The 18,569-nt window shown below is 38.5% G+C and overlaps 2 protein-coding genes across 2 annotated transcripts in view; both read right to left on the bottom strand.

The window, feature by feature from the left end:
• The window catches only part of RIMBP2 (RIMS binding protein 2), a 307,432-nt gene extending 296,136 nt beyond the window's left edge, over positions 1-11,296 (bottom strand). The window contains exon 1 of the mRNA XM_075176517.1: positions 11,152-11,296. Coding sequence (XP_075032618.1) covers positions 11,152-11,178 — 27 coding nt within the window. The 5' untranslated portion in view covers positions 11,179-11,296. The remainder of the gene's footprint in view (positions 1-11,151) is intronic.
• A 2,799-nt stretch (positions 11,297-14,095) lies between these two features.
• The window catches only part of STX2 (syntaxin 2), a 67,126-nt gene continuing 62,652 nt past the window's right edge, over positions 14,096-18,569 (bottom strand). Inside the window, exon 10 of the mRNA XM_075176479.1 lies at positions 14,096-15,561. Within this exon, the coding sequence (XP_075032580.1) occupies positions 15,484-15,561 (78 nt within the window). The 3' untranslated portion in view covers positions 14,096-15,483. The remainder of the gene's footprint in view (positions 15,562-18,569) is intronic.

The raw sequence follows: 18,569 nt of genomic DNA, 5'->3' as shown, positions 1-18,569 counted from the left end.
GTATTGAAAAATAATATCTTTTATAACATTGGATAAAGATAATTCATTTATTTATAGTCACAAAATCGGAGACGCTAAATATGTGCTGCAGACAGGTTTTGAAGCAAATGGTAAAAAAAATAGGTGCAAGCTGTTCTGTATAGTGGAATTAAAAAAAAAAAAAATTGTCAATCAAGCAAATTATAAAAAACTATTTATTGTAAATGCGAGCCAGTAACCATTAGGCATTGTAATCTCAAAATCATTACTGTGATTTTTAATGATGACTGACAATTTATTTGGTAGGGCATGTACAGTCATGGCCAAAACTTTTGAGAATGACACAAGTATTGGTTTTCACAAAGTTTGCTGCTTCGGTGCTATGGTATACTGAAGTAAAATTACAAGCATTTCATAAGTGTTAAAGGCTTTTATTGACAAATACATTACATTTATGCAAAGAGACAATACTTGCAGTGTTAACCCTTCTTTTTGAAGAACTCTGCAATTCACCCTGGCATGCTGTCAATCAACGTCTGGGCCACATATTGGCTGTTGGCCCCCTGTTCATGCATAATGCTCGGAGTTTGTTAGAATTTGGGGGTTTTTGTTTGTCTACCCGCGTCTTGAGGATTGACCACAAGTTCTCAATGGGATTAAAAGTCTGAGGAATTTCCTGCCCATGGACCCAAAATTTCAATGTTTGGATCTCCGAGCCACTTCGCTATCACTTCTGCCTTATGTGCTCCATGATCCTGGAAAAGGCATTGTTTGTCACCAAACTGTTCATGGATGGTTGGGAGAAGCTGCTCTTGGAGGATGTTTTGGTACCATTCTTTATTCATGGCTGTATTCCTAAGCAAAATTGTGTGTGAATCCACTCACTTGGCTGAGAAGTAACCATACACATGAATGGTCTCGGGACGCTTTACTATTGGCATGACACAGGACTGATGGTAGCGCTCACCTTTCCTTCTCCAGACAAGTGTTTTCCCAAATGCCCCAAACAATCTGAAAGGAGATTCATTAGAGAAAATGCCTTTACCCCAGTCCTCAGCAGTCCAATCAGTTTACCTTTTGCAGAATATCAGTCTGTCCCTGATGTTTTTCCTGGAGAATAGTGGCTCTTTGCTTGTCTTCTTGACACCAGGCCATCCACCAAAAGTCTTCGCTTCACTGTGCACGCAGATGCACTCACACCTGCCTGCTGCCATTCCTGAGTAAGCTCTGCACTGGTGGTGCAGATCTCGCAGCTGAATCAACTTTAAGAGACGGTCCTGGTGCTTGCTGGAGGTTCTTGGACACCCTGAAGTTTTCTTCACAATCACTGAACCTCTCTCCTTGAAGTTCTTGATGATCCAATAAATGGTTGATTTAGGTGCAATCTTCCTAGCAGCAATAACCTTGCCTGTGAAGCCCTTTATGTGCAAAGCAGTAATGACTGCACATTTTCTTTGCAGGCAACCATAGTTAAGAGAGGAAAAACAATGGTTTCAAGCACCACCCTCCTTTTGAAGCTTCCAGTCTGTTATTCTAATGGAATCAGCATAACAGAGTGATCTCCAGCTTTGTCCTCATCAACACTCTCACCAGTGTTAAGGAGAGAATCACTGACCTGATGTCAACTGATCCTTTTGTGGCAGGGCTGAAATGCAGTGGAAATTATGTTTTTGGGATAAAGTTCATTGTCACGGCAAAGAGGGTCTTTGAAATTAATTGCAATTCATCTGATCACTCTTCATGACATTCTGCAGTATATGCAAATTGTCATCATAAAAAGTGAGGCAGCAGACATTGTGAAAAGTAATGTGTGTGTCATTCTCAAAACTATTGGCCATGACTGTATTTGTGTTAACACAAGTTCACCAATCAAGATAATTGGTACACACATTACTCAGTAGTAGTGCAATAATAAATGGGGGTTTATTATGACCTATTTGTGCAGCATACTGAAGTCAGAAGAGAGCTGCAGTCAATGGAAGTTTTTGAAGATGTATTTGATTTGTGCATCTAATGAGTATCATATACATTTTAATGCAGTAGAAAAATAACTTTATTTTCTTACAAAGGACAGCAGTTAGTAGCACCTGTTTATTGTTCTGCTCCTCCCAAACTCAGACCACACTCCTCAGATACAGATCGCTTGATCATTCCGCCATTAGGCTGACACGCGTACTGCATGTCACACAATAGAGAGGCAGCAGTGGGGAGGATCTGCATTACAGTGCCTCATCTCAGTGTTAGACAATATCGCTCTCCTGTCACTGATATAAAACAGCAGCACAGCAACCTTTTACCCAGCCATGTCGGAAAAGACGGACGGCCCATCCACATTGATAGTCACTACAGATTAGACTCCATTGCCAACTCACGGACATCAGGGCAGCAATCTTAGCGCCAATTACGTTGGGGGAGCATTCACATTCACCTGCTTTTCCCCCTGGCTACGCCACTGCCCTAAATACCATAATAAATGAAAGTGTTAAAGACTAGCTGTGTCCAGACAGGCCAATGTTTACATATACATTTTTTTCACTGGGAATAGCTTTCATTTTATAGTCTTCCCAAATTAACTTTTTTTGGTAGGACAAATTGAAGGACTCTCTTTGGCCTGAGATAAAAGGCTGATACCATATTAGGCAGATCAGTTTGTTGTTTTTAAGCGTGACTTGCAAAATGCAATCACTTGTATTTGTTCCAACTATATGTATGTATTCCGTAGATAGCCAACTTACCATTTGAATATTGTTATGTTGCAGTGAAAAAGAAGTTCCTGCAGCTTAATGTAGACTTGTCATCATGTCCTCTAGGTTTTTTTTCTTTTGTGAAGAGGATGCCTGCCAGGTAGCAGGTACTCTAGTCTGACAGCTCGACTTGGAAATTGAGTCCTGCTGTCAGCCTACACTCAGCTTGCTCTAGGCCGATTTCCTATACAGGTCATAGCTCTATCACTGGTCAGGCTGAAGGAAGCCTGTCTAGGAAAGAAGAAAGCAGAAATACTACCGTAATATTTCTGCCCCAGACAAGCACCAGCATGTCAAAAATGTTAATGGGGGACTGTATGCTGAGACCTGTAGTGCACCAGGGACAAAATGACGCGTTTACTATAAAATATGTCTTGTTCTCCCACACCCACCACCCAGGGGTATCAGAAGAGGCCGAATGCTTTCAGCACGTGGCTGGGAACCACTGGGGAGGGCAGAGTTTTTTTTTTTTTTTTGCAGACACCGCTCCCTGGCTTGGGGTTGGTTGTCATTATGGCAGGAAGACTCCACACTGCAGGTTTCCCTGCTATAGTGCCACTAGCCTAGTGGTGGTCAAATCACGGGACTCCCCATTTTTTTGGGCCCCTTCATTTTACTAGTATCAGTCTGGCAGGGTTAAGCTGTTTGGGGCGCTGTGTTTTTTATTTATTTACGGATTTATTTATTTTAAAGTGCATGGGGGAGGGGGGGCGTGATTGTTTTATTTAATTATTGTCTAGTGGCAGCTATAGTGGTAGCACTGCAGATATAAATTTAATGCCTTGTGTCGACATTGACAATCACAAAGGCAACATTTTAGGTGTGGTCTCATAATTAACATGCCACCATTCTGAATGGAGATGTTTTAATGGTCACCATTTTGAATACATCCGCCATAGCACAAGCCCATTTGCCTATGTTCCAGAGCTTATGGTTAAAGCATAGTTTAATGCAGAGGTCAGCAACATTTTTCTATCAATGCACCGGCAAAAATCTTTTCAAGTCCAGGTATGCCCCATATATTTACCAATAATAACCCCTCTCTTTTGATATTTTCCACGAACCATGGTTGACTTAATTCTTGCTTTCATTTCCATTTAAGAATTCTGAATACAAGCAGGGCTTGCACTGGTTGTTGAGACACTGCTGAATGGAAAAACCATGGTTTTACTAGCATGGGAGCGATTTGATATAAAACTTTGACTTAAATAATCCTTCCATATTTTTCCTTTTTTACCCAATTATCCATCACCTCAACGGTTCTGTCACAGAGTCACTATACAAACTAAATAGGATTGTAATCTTTGAACAAAGTTATCTGCAGGTTTTTTTTTACAGCAGAAATATGAGCACATGAAAAACTTTCCATTTGAAGTTGATACAAGAGAACCTCAAAGACTGCACAGATTGCAGTATATATTTAAAAATAGCTCCGGTATTGTCAGCTTCAGTAGGGCATCTAGTCCAACACATTACTCATAGCAGGAGCAGCTGGTAACTTACACTGAAGAATAAAACAGCATTGGAATAACAATATACTCTGACATAAAAACACACAAAAACCTCACAACTTTTGAACTTCTTTTGGCAGGAGATATTTTTTTACAATGAAAGGGTATAGATATATTAATAGCTATATAATACAGTACATGACTTACACAAACTGTACTATATCAGCTTTAGCTAGCTGCCATGATGAGGTCTGTGTGACACTACTTTATGTACTATCAACACAGCAAAGAAAATGATAAATGCATATGCTTAAAAACACATGAAAATAAGTAAAACAAGGAAAATGGGAGTCTCTTGTATATTACAGTCAAAAGAGCAGATTTAACAATCAAGTTAAAGTTTGATGCGGGATGAGTGTCAAAATTATGGCACAATGCAAGTTCTGAATGACCCCAAAAAATTACACTAAATGGTTAAAAGTGTGTGGTCATCCCTTCTACTTAATGTGTTTGGCAATTTCAGCCACACCCATTGCTAAAAGATACATAATATCAAGAATTCAGTAATGCAATCTTCATAGCTAATCAGAATAGCTCATTGTCTTTCAATGTGGCATTGTCATAGGAGGCTACCTTTCCTTTGTGAAGTGGAAACATCTAGGTGCAACAGCTCAGCCACGATACGGTTTGTTGGGAACTTCATGGATTGGGCTACCATTCCTCACACACACACCTCAGATCACAATGCCAAATGCTTACTACCATAGGACACTGGAGCAGTGGAAACGTGTTTTCTGGGGTGACAAATCGCACTTCATCATTTGATAGACGAATCTGGGTTTGGTGGATGCCAAGAGTATGTTTCCTGCCTGAATGCACACTGCCAACTGCAAAGGCTGGAGGAGGAGAAATAATGGTCTGGGGCTGGTTTATATTGTTTAGTATTGGACCCATAGTTTCAATTAAGGGAAATCTTAATGCTACAGCAAGCAATGACTTTCTAGAGAATCGTGTGCTTCCAAGTTTGTGGCAAGGGAAGGTCATTTTCTGTTTCAGCATGACAACGTCCCTGTGCACAATGCAAGGTCCATAGATAAATGGTTTCCCAAGATCGGTGTGAAAGAATTTGAATAGCCTGCACACAGCCCTGACTTCAGCCCCACTGCACACCTTTGGCATGAACTGGAACAATGACTGAACAAGGCCTTATGGCTCCAAATCACTTCACAGCCTCACAAATGCTCTTGTAGCTGAATGGATGTGAATCCCTACAGACATGCAAAAATCTAGTGGAAAGCATTCTCAGAAAAGGTGACTATAGTAGCAAAGGTGATAACTCCATATTAATAGCCATGGTTTTGGAATGAGATGTTCAGCATGGATGCGATGTTGGGCACACATACTTTTGGGCAAAGTAGTGTATCTGTTAAGACACTGAAGGAACGATTAGAGTGAGCATATTTCTCCTTACTACTTTTTGGATTTCCTCCAGCCTCCATCTGGCCACCTTCAGAAGTTTCTCGTATCTGTTGTAGGGTAACCTATATCCAGTGGCGGATCCAGGGGGGGGGGGGGCGATCGGGGCAATCACCACCCCTAGCAGGGGCACAATCAGAGCAGCGGGACAGCACATTATCACTGCCGAACGGACCTGCACATACTGTGCAGCCGCCGGCAGCCTTAGAAGTCAGAAAGGGGGTGGGGCTTAAATCGCGCCCCCCTACATCGCCCGGGGTAAAAAAAAATTCTAGATCCGCCCCTGCCTATAGCCCTAATGTTACCACCATTGTACAACTATAGGTGCCATAGCAATGTAATAAGCCTATAGACTTGCAAGCCAATAATGTGGCAACTGTAGCTGTTCAAAAATAAGTATTGTTCGATTGGAGGCGTTGGGAACCTACATTTACATTGCAGAATCTATTGTGCAGAACAAGATTACTTAAATAAGATAAGGGGTAGGCGGGGAAAACCTTTACATGGATATTTCCTACTTTGTGGGAGGGTGCATTGAATTTTCAACCTTCCCTGGACCTCATTATATTGATATGGCGCCACAGAATAGACTGCTCTGCACAATCAACAAAAAATAAACTGAAAAAAAATTCAGCTAAGGGAGAAGAGAAACAGAATCAGTAAAGAGATTATAGAGAAAGCAACTACATAAGACAACACAACTACAACAAAGGAAACATTACAAAGAGGATGAGGAGATAGGAGGTAGAGATGGACAAACTTGTGAGAGAGTCAACAATTGGGTGTGTGGAGGGAATTCTCTTCGGACGGGACAGGTTGAAAAGTGTGAAAAGGCGAGTTCTTACGGAGCGTTCTAAACATTCGAGATTGGGGGTGAATCTGATTTGATAATCCTTGTTCTGCCCAATGTGGGGAGCAGGGGGTCAAAGTTCTGAAGGCAGGAGTGTGAGGTAGTGATGGGTGATGAGAAGAGGCAAAGGTCACAGAGAGAACATAGTGGGCGAGTAGGGAAGTATTTTGTGACAAGGTTGGAGATGTAGAAAAAGGGAGGCATCACAGATTGCTTTGTAAGCAACTTGAACTGTCCTCTGAAGGGAATGAGGAGCCAATGAAAGGTTTTGCAGAGGCATAGCGGAATAGAAACATTGGGTGAGGAAGATTAGTTGCAATGCCACATTTTCAGAGATTTCAGAGGGGACAGATTTGTCAGGCAAGCCAGAGAGGAGAATATTGAAATAATCAAGACAGGAGATGACAAGAGCATGGATGATTGTCTTGGTGGCATTCAGGGAGAGGAAAGGGCGAACCTTGGCAATGTTGGATGCGGCCGGAATGGACAAATTACTGAATATGGGGAGTAAAATTGACGGCGGAGTTAATGATGACCCCCAGACAGCATGCATGGGTAAGGGGAGCCGGCGACACCATCAACCTTCAGAGTAGGGGGGAGGTGATGCTAGGTGGTGGAAAAATGAGCCCAGTTTTTGCCTTCTGAAGAAAGTGTCCAAATACACATTCTTCACACGAACATACAAGCAATTTGCACAACACGTGTGCACAGGAACTATTTGTTCCAACATCCAGGAAACCATTTGAGCAATTCGGAGACCAGATACTAGTAGAGTTAAATCAACAGCTGGCCAATTCAAAAGCACTCCAGCAAGCTGCTGGGAGGTAATCCCTTTGCGGTTAAGACCAACCATAGAATAGGCATTGTGACAAACCTTGCCTTGTGAGCTTTTCCCTAAAAGGAGTAACATTTCTACCATAACTAAAGAGTGGAGGTCAATACTGTTCTTGATTGCTACAAGCATTTTTTTTATGCTTTGTGACATGTTGAAAATTTTATGTATATTGTTAATTTCAAGCTGGTAGTATGTTATTGTTCATGTTTTAATAAATACAAATATATCTTCAAGATAGCAGAATCATTATTGGAGAGCGCAGCCAGTTTTTTTGTTCTTCTGTTTGATACTATATTGGAGTCTGCACAGACTCCTTGGGCAGCTGCATTTACTGTAATATAATTACCATATATTTACTTAGTGCTTGGGTGTGCCCTGACATTCTCAGTGCATTTTTAGTTTATAGCGTCATCGGCCAAAAGGTGGTGTAAAAGGAGAAAAGTAATGGTCCAAGAGCAGAGCTTGGGGAACCTCAACATATAGAGGGACAGGAGAATAGCAGATACCAGAGAAAGGAGATACTTAAAGACAATCAGAAAGGTAAACCAGGAAAGGATTGTGCCACAAAGGCTAAGGGAGTGAAGGGTGTCAAGGAGGAGAGAACAGTCAACTGCGTCAAAAGTGGCAGAGGTGTCAAGGTGCAAAAGCAGAAAGTGGTTGTTCAACTTAACCAAGAGTAGATCATTAGTCCTTTTGTTCGTTGGAGTAGAGAGTGGAAGCACGATTGTAAGGGATCAAAGAGGGAGTGAACAGTGAGAAAGTGTGTTGAACTGCTGTAGGCATAATGAATTACAGATGTCGGAAATTTCACAGAGGTGAGAGAATAAGAGTTTAAGGGAATGCCCATTATGCTATTTGGGAGAAGAGGTACACTAGGAGAGACCATGGGCACACAGGTAATGGAGAGGAGTTTGGAGGTAGAATTACCATTGTTGATATTAATGAGGATGTTGAAGTCCCTAAGGATGGAGTGTGGGTAGATTGGAGGAAAGGAAACGCAAGAGCCAGGCTGCAAAATTGCAGAGTAATACGTGGGGGCAACAGATGACTACAACAGAGAGGTGGAAAGGGGAGAAAGACCTATGGTGCGAGTCTCAAAGGAAAAGGAGAGGCGAGGACATGGGACACAATGCTGAAGGTGCAGTTAGGAGATAAAAACATGCCTACGTCACCTTAGTGGCCGTCATAGCGTAGATTTTGTGTGAAGGATAGAACAAAAGGTGAGAGCAGCAGCAGAGACAGTCTCAGAAGGTAGGATCCAGTATTCAGTGAGGACAAGTAGGTTGAAGGAGCGAGGAAGAAAGAGGTTATGAATAGGAGCAAGTTTGTTAAAGACAGATCTGGCATTATAAAAAGATACAGGCAAAAGGGAGGAACTTAAGAAGAGAGATGGGGATATGGTTACAGGAGTTGGAGTGTGGCCAGGTCAAAGATGGACGAATAAGGCAGGGCCCAGTGATGGGGAGACAGTTCTTGCAATTGTGACAGAAGGTGAGATGCAGAGGTTGAATTTGAGTAGTCAATAGTAGAACGTGGGGTAGTGAGGGGGGGGGGGTAGAGGTTGTATGCAGTGAAGAGAGGATGTGGCTGAAGTGAGGGGGAGAAAGGAATTATGAGGCTAACTACTTTAGGAGTGGGGAGGCTGTGTAAACATAGGTTAAACAATGAAGGATTCAGGGAGGAAGGAGGGAAGCAAAGAAAAAATACTGCAGGAAAGCCTTGAGATGTGCTCATAAAATTATTCCAAATGCTCTTTTATAAACGAGAACATCATACAAGGTTTCATCTTCGCTTTGACTAGACTAGCTTTTCAATGTTCATGTATAAGAGCCCCAAGAGTGAAAGTAGCATAATTGCCATGAGGACATAATGGCTCCGAAATTGCAGGGTCACACACTTAAAGATTAGCTAAAATGCAAATTTTAGTAATTCCCTCACTTAATACTTGTTTGACTTAATGCAATCAATTTTACCATTCACTATATAAAGTCATGTATATGAACAGAGGCTGTCCAAACTAATTTTTTTGGGCACCTTTATTTCTAATCAAAGATTTACACTACAGTAAACAACATGAAGGAAATAAAAAAACTAGACTCCTTGTGGAAGTAGAGCCAGAAGGTTGGATTATGTAGAATTTTTTCCTTCACACTACGCCTTCGCTAATCTCCAACGTCTATGTAAATTTGTTGTCCTAGTAGGTGTGGGCGATTGTGTAGTATAGGAACATTGTTCTGAATTATTTTGGATTATCCATCATATCTATGTAAAACAAATGAAAAAACACCACCACATAAATGAATTGGTTAGACTTGATAACTGAAAGTACCATGGATACCTAGAAACCAACAGTAATACAAATAAAACCCCAAAATCAAAATCTGTTACCAATAAGTCAAAGCATACCTCAATTAAAAAAGAAAAAAAATGTCAGTACATTTACCAATAGTAATTGTGAGTTTATTTCATGCAAAATTATTAGATACTTGAAGACAGAATGAGCAATAAAACACAATGATACTTGGGGAGAGAAAAACTATATTTTAGAAAACTAACATTTATAAATGTAACAATTCTGTTGAGGTTTAGCGTCAAACAATTCCATCACCATGGGGAACATAAACATATAAAATGTTTGCTATAATTTACAATTGTAAACTTAATGATTTCTGAAGTGATGGAAAAATAAAAATGCAAAAACTAACAAGAATTAGATACATTAGAAACTATACAAAGCACTAGCAACCCAAAAGCCAGAGTGTGCAAAATTTGTTTCAAAGTTCACATAATAGACCCATTGTTCTGGGTTAAGTATGTTGCAGAACATTTTTACTGCAGTACATATGCTATGTTGTATTATGTTCTATTCCTAAAGATCCATGTCAGTTTTGGAATCTAGAACTCATAGTACAAATTAGGAAAAAACTTTGAAAGTGTTAAACATTTAGATAGAATGACACGGTCATTTGCTGTATATTGACTTCCTAGACAAAAGACAAACAAAATATATTTTTTAAGGCATGAAATATTACCAAAAAATTAATGTATCATTCAAAATGTATAATCACAGTATAATTAAAACATTTGTGCTTTTTAGAATACTTACAATTATGAATTACAGATGCAAATCACATATCTGATACTGCTGGAAAGAGTTATTTTACAAATGCGCAGTCTCCAACTTTTTGCAACTTCCAAAACCTTGGCAAAAGAAGCCTTACAATCAGGTAGTATGTGGGGCCCATCACTGTACCAGTCGCGAAGGAAGGTGCATAGTGTGACATGCAAGCTGAAATCAGAGTCTGCAATATGCTATTATCCCTAGCAAGGGGTGGAGTCACGTATTAGAAAAGATTCAGCTGTGCCCTTTCATCAGCTAATACAGATTATCTCCATCCAGGTATAGAAAAGTCATTTCCTGGCTTTACTGAACACAATCACTTGCTTTCATTCTCTCCAATAGTTGAGCACCAGAAACTATTTCAAGAAAATGCATCACTAATATTTTTATGTTAATATTTTTGTTTTGAGGGAAAGTGTGTAACAGAATTTGAATAGCATAATAGTTATAACAAATCTTATTCTAAATACAGTTAAACAATAAACACACACACAAACTTTTCTGACATGTTTTTTTCCCCAAAGCTCTCTTTAGGTATATAAAATATTTGAGAATTTGGCTGCATTAAAAAAATTCTAGAATATGAATTTGCTTTACGTTAGTGCGATAGTTAAATTGAGCAAATTAATTCCCACAGGCACATGTACATACATTGTAACACATGACACAGCAGATATTTCACAGCAAGTACATACCAAATCTTCTTGATTCTTGCTGCTCATTGCTGGAGTTTAATAACTTTCTTTATTTGCAAACTGGTGTAAAAATGAAAGATGAAAGTGTTCTATTGCAGGATCCTTGTTGCAGCACACAAAGTGACGTGAGTTTGTAGTTTTAAATGTTTAACAGATGACCGATAAAAGCATGTGACTTGTGCTATGGGACATCAGGTCCAATCACTGTAAATGACATAGGGTTGAGCTACTCCACAGGTGCAAGGTTTGACCCACTGTCTGTGTAAGAGGCACTGTGCCAGTTCTAATTTTAGCATAGCTTATTAGGCTTGTAAATATAGGAGTGAGAGAGGATCCAGTGTAACCTCAGTGATGACCCAGGAAAGGAACCAAACCATTACTACAGGATGTAATAAACCTCATTATCATGTTGTTTACCTGGTTTGCTTCCTTGCCACTGTAAAAGTAGAAAGAAATAAACCCACACAAAGGAAGGAAAACTAAATATTACAGATTATCTAATGTATTTGTATAGGCTAAAGCAGGACTATGTGGTCTTGTTCTTCCTATACATGTGAGATGATTTAAGTAAAATGTGATTCATGATGCTAATTTATTACAAATGTTGACATTTAAGTTTTACCACCAAACCGAAATATACTATTCTGAAACGGTCATAAAAATAAGCAGACACATGCATAACATTTTACACAGAAATAAAACATTTTATTTGAAACAAATGAGTAAACACAAAAAAGGTAATGTGCATTTTATTATAAAATGTATTAGTACACATTATTGGGCTTAAAGATTGATTAAATCACCTAAAACTCTGTTGATAAAGCATCAGGTGTCACAAATGTATAGATTTAAGCTGAGTGTGTACAATATTCTGAAGCATGTTAGAGCTGCAAAATACAGCAAGGAACAGATACACAAACAAATATTCAAGAAGGGGCCAGAATACATGTGAAACATTTCAGATGCATTTTTGGTCCTGACACCAGTCTTTACTACAGTTACAAAGCAAGACCTAAATATGGCTAACAGTTGCTACAAAGTACATACCATATCTGAAAAAAAATTAACACAATTCTACAAGACACAATACACATGTATAATAATCTGGCAAATACTACTAAAGGTTTGTTTAATAAACATGTATATTTAAATACCGTGCCCATGGGTTTTAATTGGCATATACATGAAACTGCTTAAATGACTGTACATTTATTGGTTTTCATTTGATAACAGTGCATTTACAAACCCTCTCTCTACCAAAACCCACTTTAGTGCTGGGAAGAAATTAAGTCACCTGAAACTACACAAAATAGAGGCAGACAGTTTCTGGAATGGGAATGCAGCTCATCTATTACTGCCTCAGACGTCAGTAAGATCACTTGTTCCTAGTGATACAGGCTAAAAATTGTGTACAGCATACAAAAATGGCTACCTCCACTATGTGTAGGCAATAGGTCCACTTTAAATAGTATCTTAAACAGCTATGCCATCTTATTGAAATGTCATAATTACTTCCAAATTAAAGGCCATTTAAAAACCAAACACCTACTGTATTCTGTGTAAAAAGGAAAACTATTTTCTCACAGCTTTTTTTTTTTTTAATACAAGGGAGGTAAAGTCACAGCTTAAGCTAGTAAAGTCACAATTATATCTAACATTTCATTTTCAGAGGTTAAATATGAGAGCTAGTAGCAGCACCATATAAATTAGGCACTGGAATTTAGAAGTAGTGTTTTAAAATGTATAATTAATGTAGGCATGATACACTTGTGGTACATAAGGATCTATGCATTCATGACATTAGGCACAAGTTCCATACAAAACAAAAGAAACATAACCGTAGATTTAAGGGGAAAAAAATGTACACGTAACTACTAGTCAAGAGCTAAACCCAATTCTAGGATTTCAGCACAGGACATAAAATACACAGAAACAGTTACTTCAAATGTATTAACAAAGACATAATTTTATAACAGATCCGAAGATATGGAGGGTAAAGATATTACACTTTGGCATGACATTTAGACTGATAACTTAAGTGTTAAAAGCACCTTAACTTCCACTGTTACATTACATATTGGAGTAAACAAATATTAAACTGCAAGTATTTTACAATAAAACAATAAACACTTGATGCACTGAATGTGTTAAAACATTTGCAAAAGCCTTCATTAGAACAGAAATGACTATGTACATATTCTAAAAATGTAATTGAACTCTGTTAAAGTTAAAAAAAAATAATTAAAAAATGTTATTTTAAGCCTGCATTTAATGCACCTATAGAAATAATGTAAGTATAATGTAAGGCAGTGCTTAGTGTTTCACCAATGTGCAAACTATACAACTAACCCAGAGAAATATCATACTGGTACAAAGTGGCTACCTGTCCATTTCCATTTATATCTGGTTTAAAATATTTTAGCAATAAAGCTTACAAAATAGAAAGTCATTTTATACAATAACATGTGCATAATAAAAAACAAAATCCCATCAAAGAGGTTTTAAAAAAGATTAAACAAAAAAAACAAACCCCCAACATATCAAAGTTGCTACAAATAAAAGTTAGTGTTACACTTTGGGTTATGTAATAATTAGGATATGGGTGTTTTTTCAGCACAATAAACGAATTATTAGTTAAAAAAGCCAAAAATGTTGGGTGTAGCTCTAGTGAAGTGCACTTGTGGATGAACTTGAAATGCTAGGAGTTTCACAGTGTACCCCAACTGTATATTAGTAAATGGTGTGTAGTAAGGCAGAGAAATCACTGTAATCTCTTGGTTTGCTTGCATTTGCTTTCATTCACAAACGGGAGGCAAAACAACTAGCACACAAAAATAAGCTTGTTTTGGAATATCATTACATTTTCCTATTGGAGAAGCACATTTTCTTAACTCAAGTCAAACAAAACTTTGTTTGAATAGAATATTGACTGTTTTACAAACTGGTTAATTAATCTTGCTGTTAGTGTATAAGAGCTACAGTACTGTTCACATTAAGCAAATGCTGTGTAGTGGATTACTGTTGGAAGTTTCTCTCTTTATTAAGGCAAGGGCAACACTACTGACAGTAGTGTGCAATTGGGTGCATGTGACTGGGCTCAATTACTATCTACTTGTCTTTCCCCCTTGAAACAGACATCACTATGGGACCAGCTCTACTAGTTGCTGACAGTAGTGCTGTGTTTTAACAGTCTGACAAATAATTAATCTGGTCACAAAGAGGTGGCAGTTGCTGATGGAGGAAACAAGTATTCAACAACAGAGTCCTGTGCTAGTACATGACCGATTACAAGGCACTGTTGCTTGTGTAGTCTGATGCTGCTTACCCACTGGGAGAAGGTTTTAAATAAATTTTAAACAGGCGCTATTTAGCCAATATATGCAATATGGAAACAGAGCAAGGTCAATTTACGTATAGCACAGAGCAAATTAGGTATATGAACATTGAGAAAGTACAAATGTTTTTCTCAATTTGTTATGCATTAAGTTATACGGAACCTTACACCATTCGGTATTTGATCATTACATTTGACAAACAAAAGTAAAAACAAAGGCTATGGAGATTGACTAATATACATGTGACTTCAAAATATAGCAAATTTGTGGTTAAGCCATTAATAACCATCACAAAATGTGAAATCGAAGGTGTTCCAAGAGAGGAGTGTTGTCTAACAAAGTAGTGTTTGTGCTTCTTTACCATCAGTTAAATAACAATAAAGGGGTTAAAACAGCAAGTAAAACAGTAATTTTTATTTTTAATGGGTAACTACTTCTGATATTACCAGAACTGAAATGCAAGGCCTGCGTTTGTGGCTGATAATCTGTTTAGGGGGACTAAAGCTTTATAAAGATTCCTTGATATAATATGAATCACTGGAATTACAAAAGATTAACACTGAGTGCAGCAGCACTTAATTGTAGTCATATTGGGTTATTAAGTTTATTTAAAAATAAAAACCTGCTTCTTAGAGGAGACAACCTTTTAGTGGCAAGCACCATCTTTCACAATTAAAAGGAGCTCCTAAAATAATAAAAAATGTACATAAGATGAAGCAATAAAAGCATTAATTTTAAGAATTGGTGAGAACAACCTGCTCTGTTTTCATATAAGTGAAATAAACAACCTTACAAACAAGACCAACATACACTTCAATGTCCAGTTACATACTCGCTTGTCCTTTTCTTTCAGATGAGAGTAGGTTGGCTTATACTTTGCAAAGAAAACAAAAACAGGAGTTCTGAAACCAAGCTGGACCATGTAAGTACACACTATAAGGCTTTCTGGTGTAAAACGGTCAGGATGAGGAGATTCGAGATCCAATCAATGATGTGGTTATGTCAATGTTGTTGCCAGGATGATTGTAAGTATTAAGAGCAAGATGACTACACAGATGATTATGAAGATCATTTTCTGGAACATAAAAAATAAACAAACACAATATTAATAAATATACTAAATACAAAAGAGTAGACTGGGAAAGAAAATTGTCAGTATTTACAAGATAATTTAGATTAGATTATTTTTTATATTAAATTATTTTATGGTAAATAGTGGTGGTTCTAAGACTACAACCCCCACAGAAACCTTAATATTCCATAATAAAACACACCACAGCTCAGTTTTGTTAGGCACACATTCCAAGCTGTGAACATAGTGTGCCAGTACAGGGTCACCCGCCTTACAAGTGTGGTCAGATTATAGGGTAAATATTTAAGATCTGAAAAAGTGTGAATTTCTAATACAAAAAGAAACCACAAATTTTAATGGCTTTTTGAGCATTTTTTTGTAAACTGGTGCCAGGTTTTCAACCCAGCATGAACTATTTGGCTAAACTGACATTTTTATTCTCAGCTAAGGAGTGCGCCATATGCCACAAAGTGAGACTACCAGATGTTACAAAGAGTAAATGAAGCAACATATATACCGCATGGACCACTAAGCTCAGTCCATCACCGTACGGTGTATACATGGCCTACTGTTACTGTATTAATGAGTTCTACTAATGCTGGATCTAAAGATACACCTGTGTCAAAATTATAAATGTCTGAGCTGAGCCCAATAAGATGTATTCTGTATTGCTAAATTAAGAGAGTTTCTAGTTAAGGACATCAAAAGCATATCAGTTGGCTCTACATAATTCTACCAAAAGAACATATATATGCATATATATATATATATATATATATATATATATATATATATATATATATATATATATATATATAAAGTTCCTGTTGCCCTTATATTATGCAAAATGCCCTCTTCCTTGGCCATCATTGCAATTAATACAGTATAGAACCAAGCAACAGGGAACCCATTCAAAAATATTACAGTGGGCAGTGGGGAATCTCCTAATTTTCAGTGTTTTTATTAACTAGCATATCAAACTATACAAAATGTAACTTCAGGTTGTTACTCAAACGCTAAATGCTAATAAGGATCACGACGTAACCTGAAGTTACATCTAGAAGCGTAAGATGCTGCTGACAAATGTGACAATATTCTTCACTGAAATGCATTTGGATAGACACTGACTCAATAACATTCGCTAATCATTACAATGCTGTGGAGGTAAAGGGCAGTCTGTAATGTTAGGGCACTTTGCTAACAGGAAATCTATGCAAACACAATAGTCCTCTCCCAGGGCCGGTGCTAGGGTCCATGGCGCCCTAGGCAAAATCGGCGCCCTCTCCCCCCCCCACCCCCCGCAAAAATCGGCACCCTCCTCCTCCCTCACCCCGTCTTTTCTTACCTTGTCTCACCACAGCCGCCTCTCTGCTCCGTCTCCTCCCCTCCACTCACTGACACTAGTGAGTGGAGGGGAGGAGACGGAGCAGAGAGGCGGCGGTGGTGAGCAATAGCCTCTCCCCCCTCCCCCGTGCATCTGCATGCTGTGCGGCGGCCATGACAGGTATGGTCAGCGGTCGCCGCACAGTTTTAAAATTAATTTCCAGTTCTCCAGGCGCCCTCCAGAGCCCGGCGCCCTAGGCAAGTGCCTAACCTTGCCTAATGGGAGCGCCGGGCCTGTCCTCTCCTCATTCGAGCAATAGCAGCACTCCCACAAGTAAATATGCAAATTAGACTTGAATTAGAGGGCGACAGTCATCAATGTGCATATAACATTAAGCATTCAAAAACACAATTAATATGCGATTAATGATTGTATCACTGTACCAATAGTACAGTGACACAAGACAAGGAGCACATTCAATGGTGAAGGGAGAGACCAAAACTCCCAATGTTTCAGGAATAGTCCCATTTTTTAAGATCTCCCTTAGTTCAAATAACAAAGACCAGTTTTAAATAGAGCCTAGTTGGCCCAACGAAGTGTATAAAAGAATCGCTAACGCAGCGTCTGACATCGCTACTGCATTGAGATATTTAAAACAAAGTTACACTTAAAACCATAGTCAGTAGAGAAACATGAAGAATGTTCAATATGCATCTTGGGTTACAAAAATACAAAACAGATCTTAGTTTTCATTCATTCCCATTTGAACTAGCATGCCCGACATGCAATTCCAATGTAATTCTCTGAATTTCAATTTATCTGTAAAGTTTCTGCATCTTACATGGGTCAGAACCTTTTTTCCACTACAAAAGTAATTGAGACAGCAGGTTCTAGAAAATGTCTAGCGACCAGAAAATGGACCTCCTTTTTGTCTGTCCTACATGAATTTTACCACATGGGCATTTTGGGTCAGACCTTACATTAGTGGAGGAGCAATTAACAAATTATTATTATAGCTTCTCCCCAAATAGGGATGTGAGAACCTTTGATCAAAACATTGCACTATGCATAGTGACTGCATAAAAACATGCACTCTGGTTACAGATTAACAAAATCATGGTGAAAAGTCAGACTTGTTAAGTAATTGCGATAAGGATGTCTTGATTGATAGGATAGGATGGGATGGAATGAGCAGATCAACAGCTGCAAGCAATGCCCTTAAAACAACCTATGCATTCTATCAAAAAAGAAAGCACACACAAACATGTAAGGCAAGTACCTCTCAATCAATAACAAATCTGTCTGTTTCAATGCACATGCTAAGAAGTGGATCACCTTGTGTGAGACGGGTTTGATATAGAAGTATCAATTGTATTGTCTGGCTTAATTCTCTCTGCACTCTAATATGTACAAATACACCGTATAAAAGCTCTGCAAGTTTATCAGTAGTGCTCTTCTGGAAATGTGTTAATTTATATACACTTAAAATAAGAAGATTTTTACTCACCGATTTCCCCTACTCCATTGGGGACACTGCAAAACATTGGGTATAGTAGGTGGGACTAGGAGTCTAGGCACTTGTCAAACTTGTTTGTTCCCCACACTCCTCTTCAACAAAGCCCCTCCTCTCCAGCTCAGACCTCAGTTTTGTATAACAAAGCCAGGAAGAAAGGAGAAACAATTCAGA

The sequence above is a fragment of the Mixophyes fleayi genome, chromosome 1 (assembly GCF_038048845.1).
Source record: "Mixophyes fleayi isolate aMixFle1 chromosome 1, aMixFle1.hap1, whole genome shotgun sequence".
NCBI lineage: Eukaryota > Metazoa > Chordata > Amphibia > Anura > Limnodynastidae > Mixophyes > Mixophyes fleayi.
The sequence above is the reverse complement of the archived record's forward strand: the minus strand, read 5'-3'. Positions and strand labels throughout refer to the sequence as shown.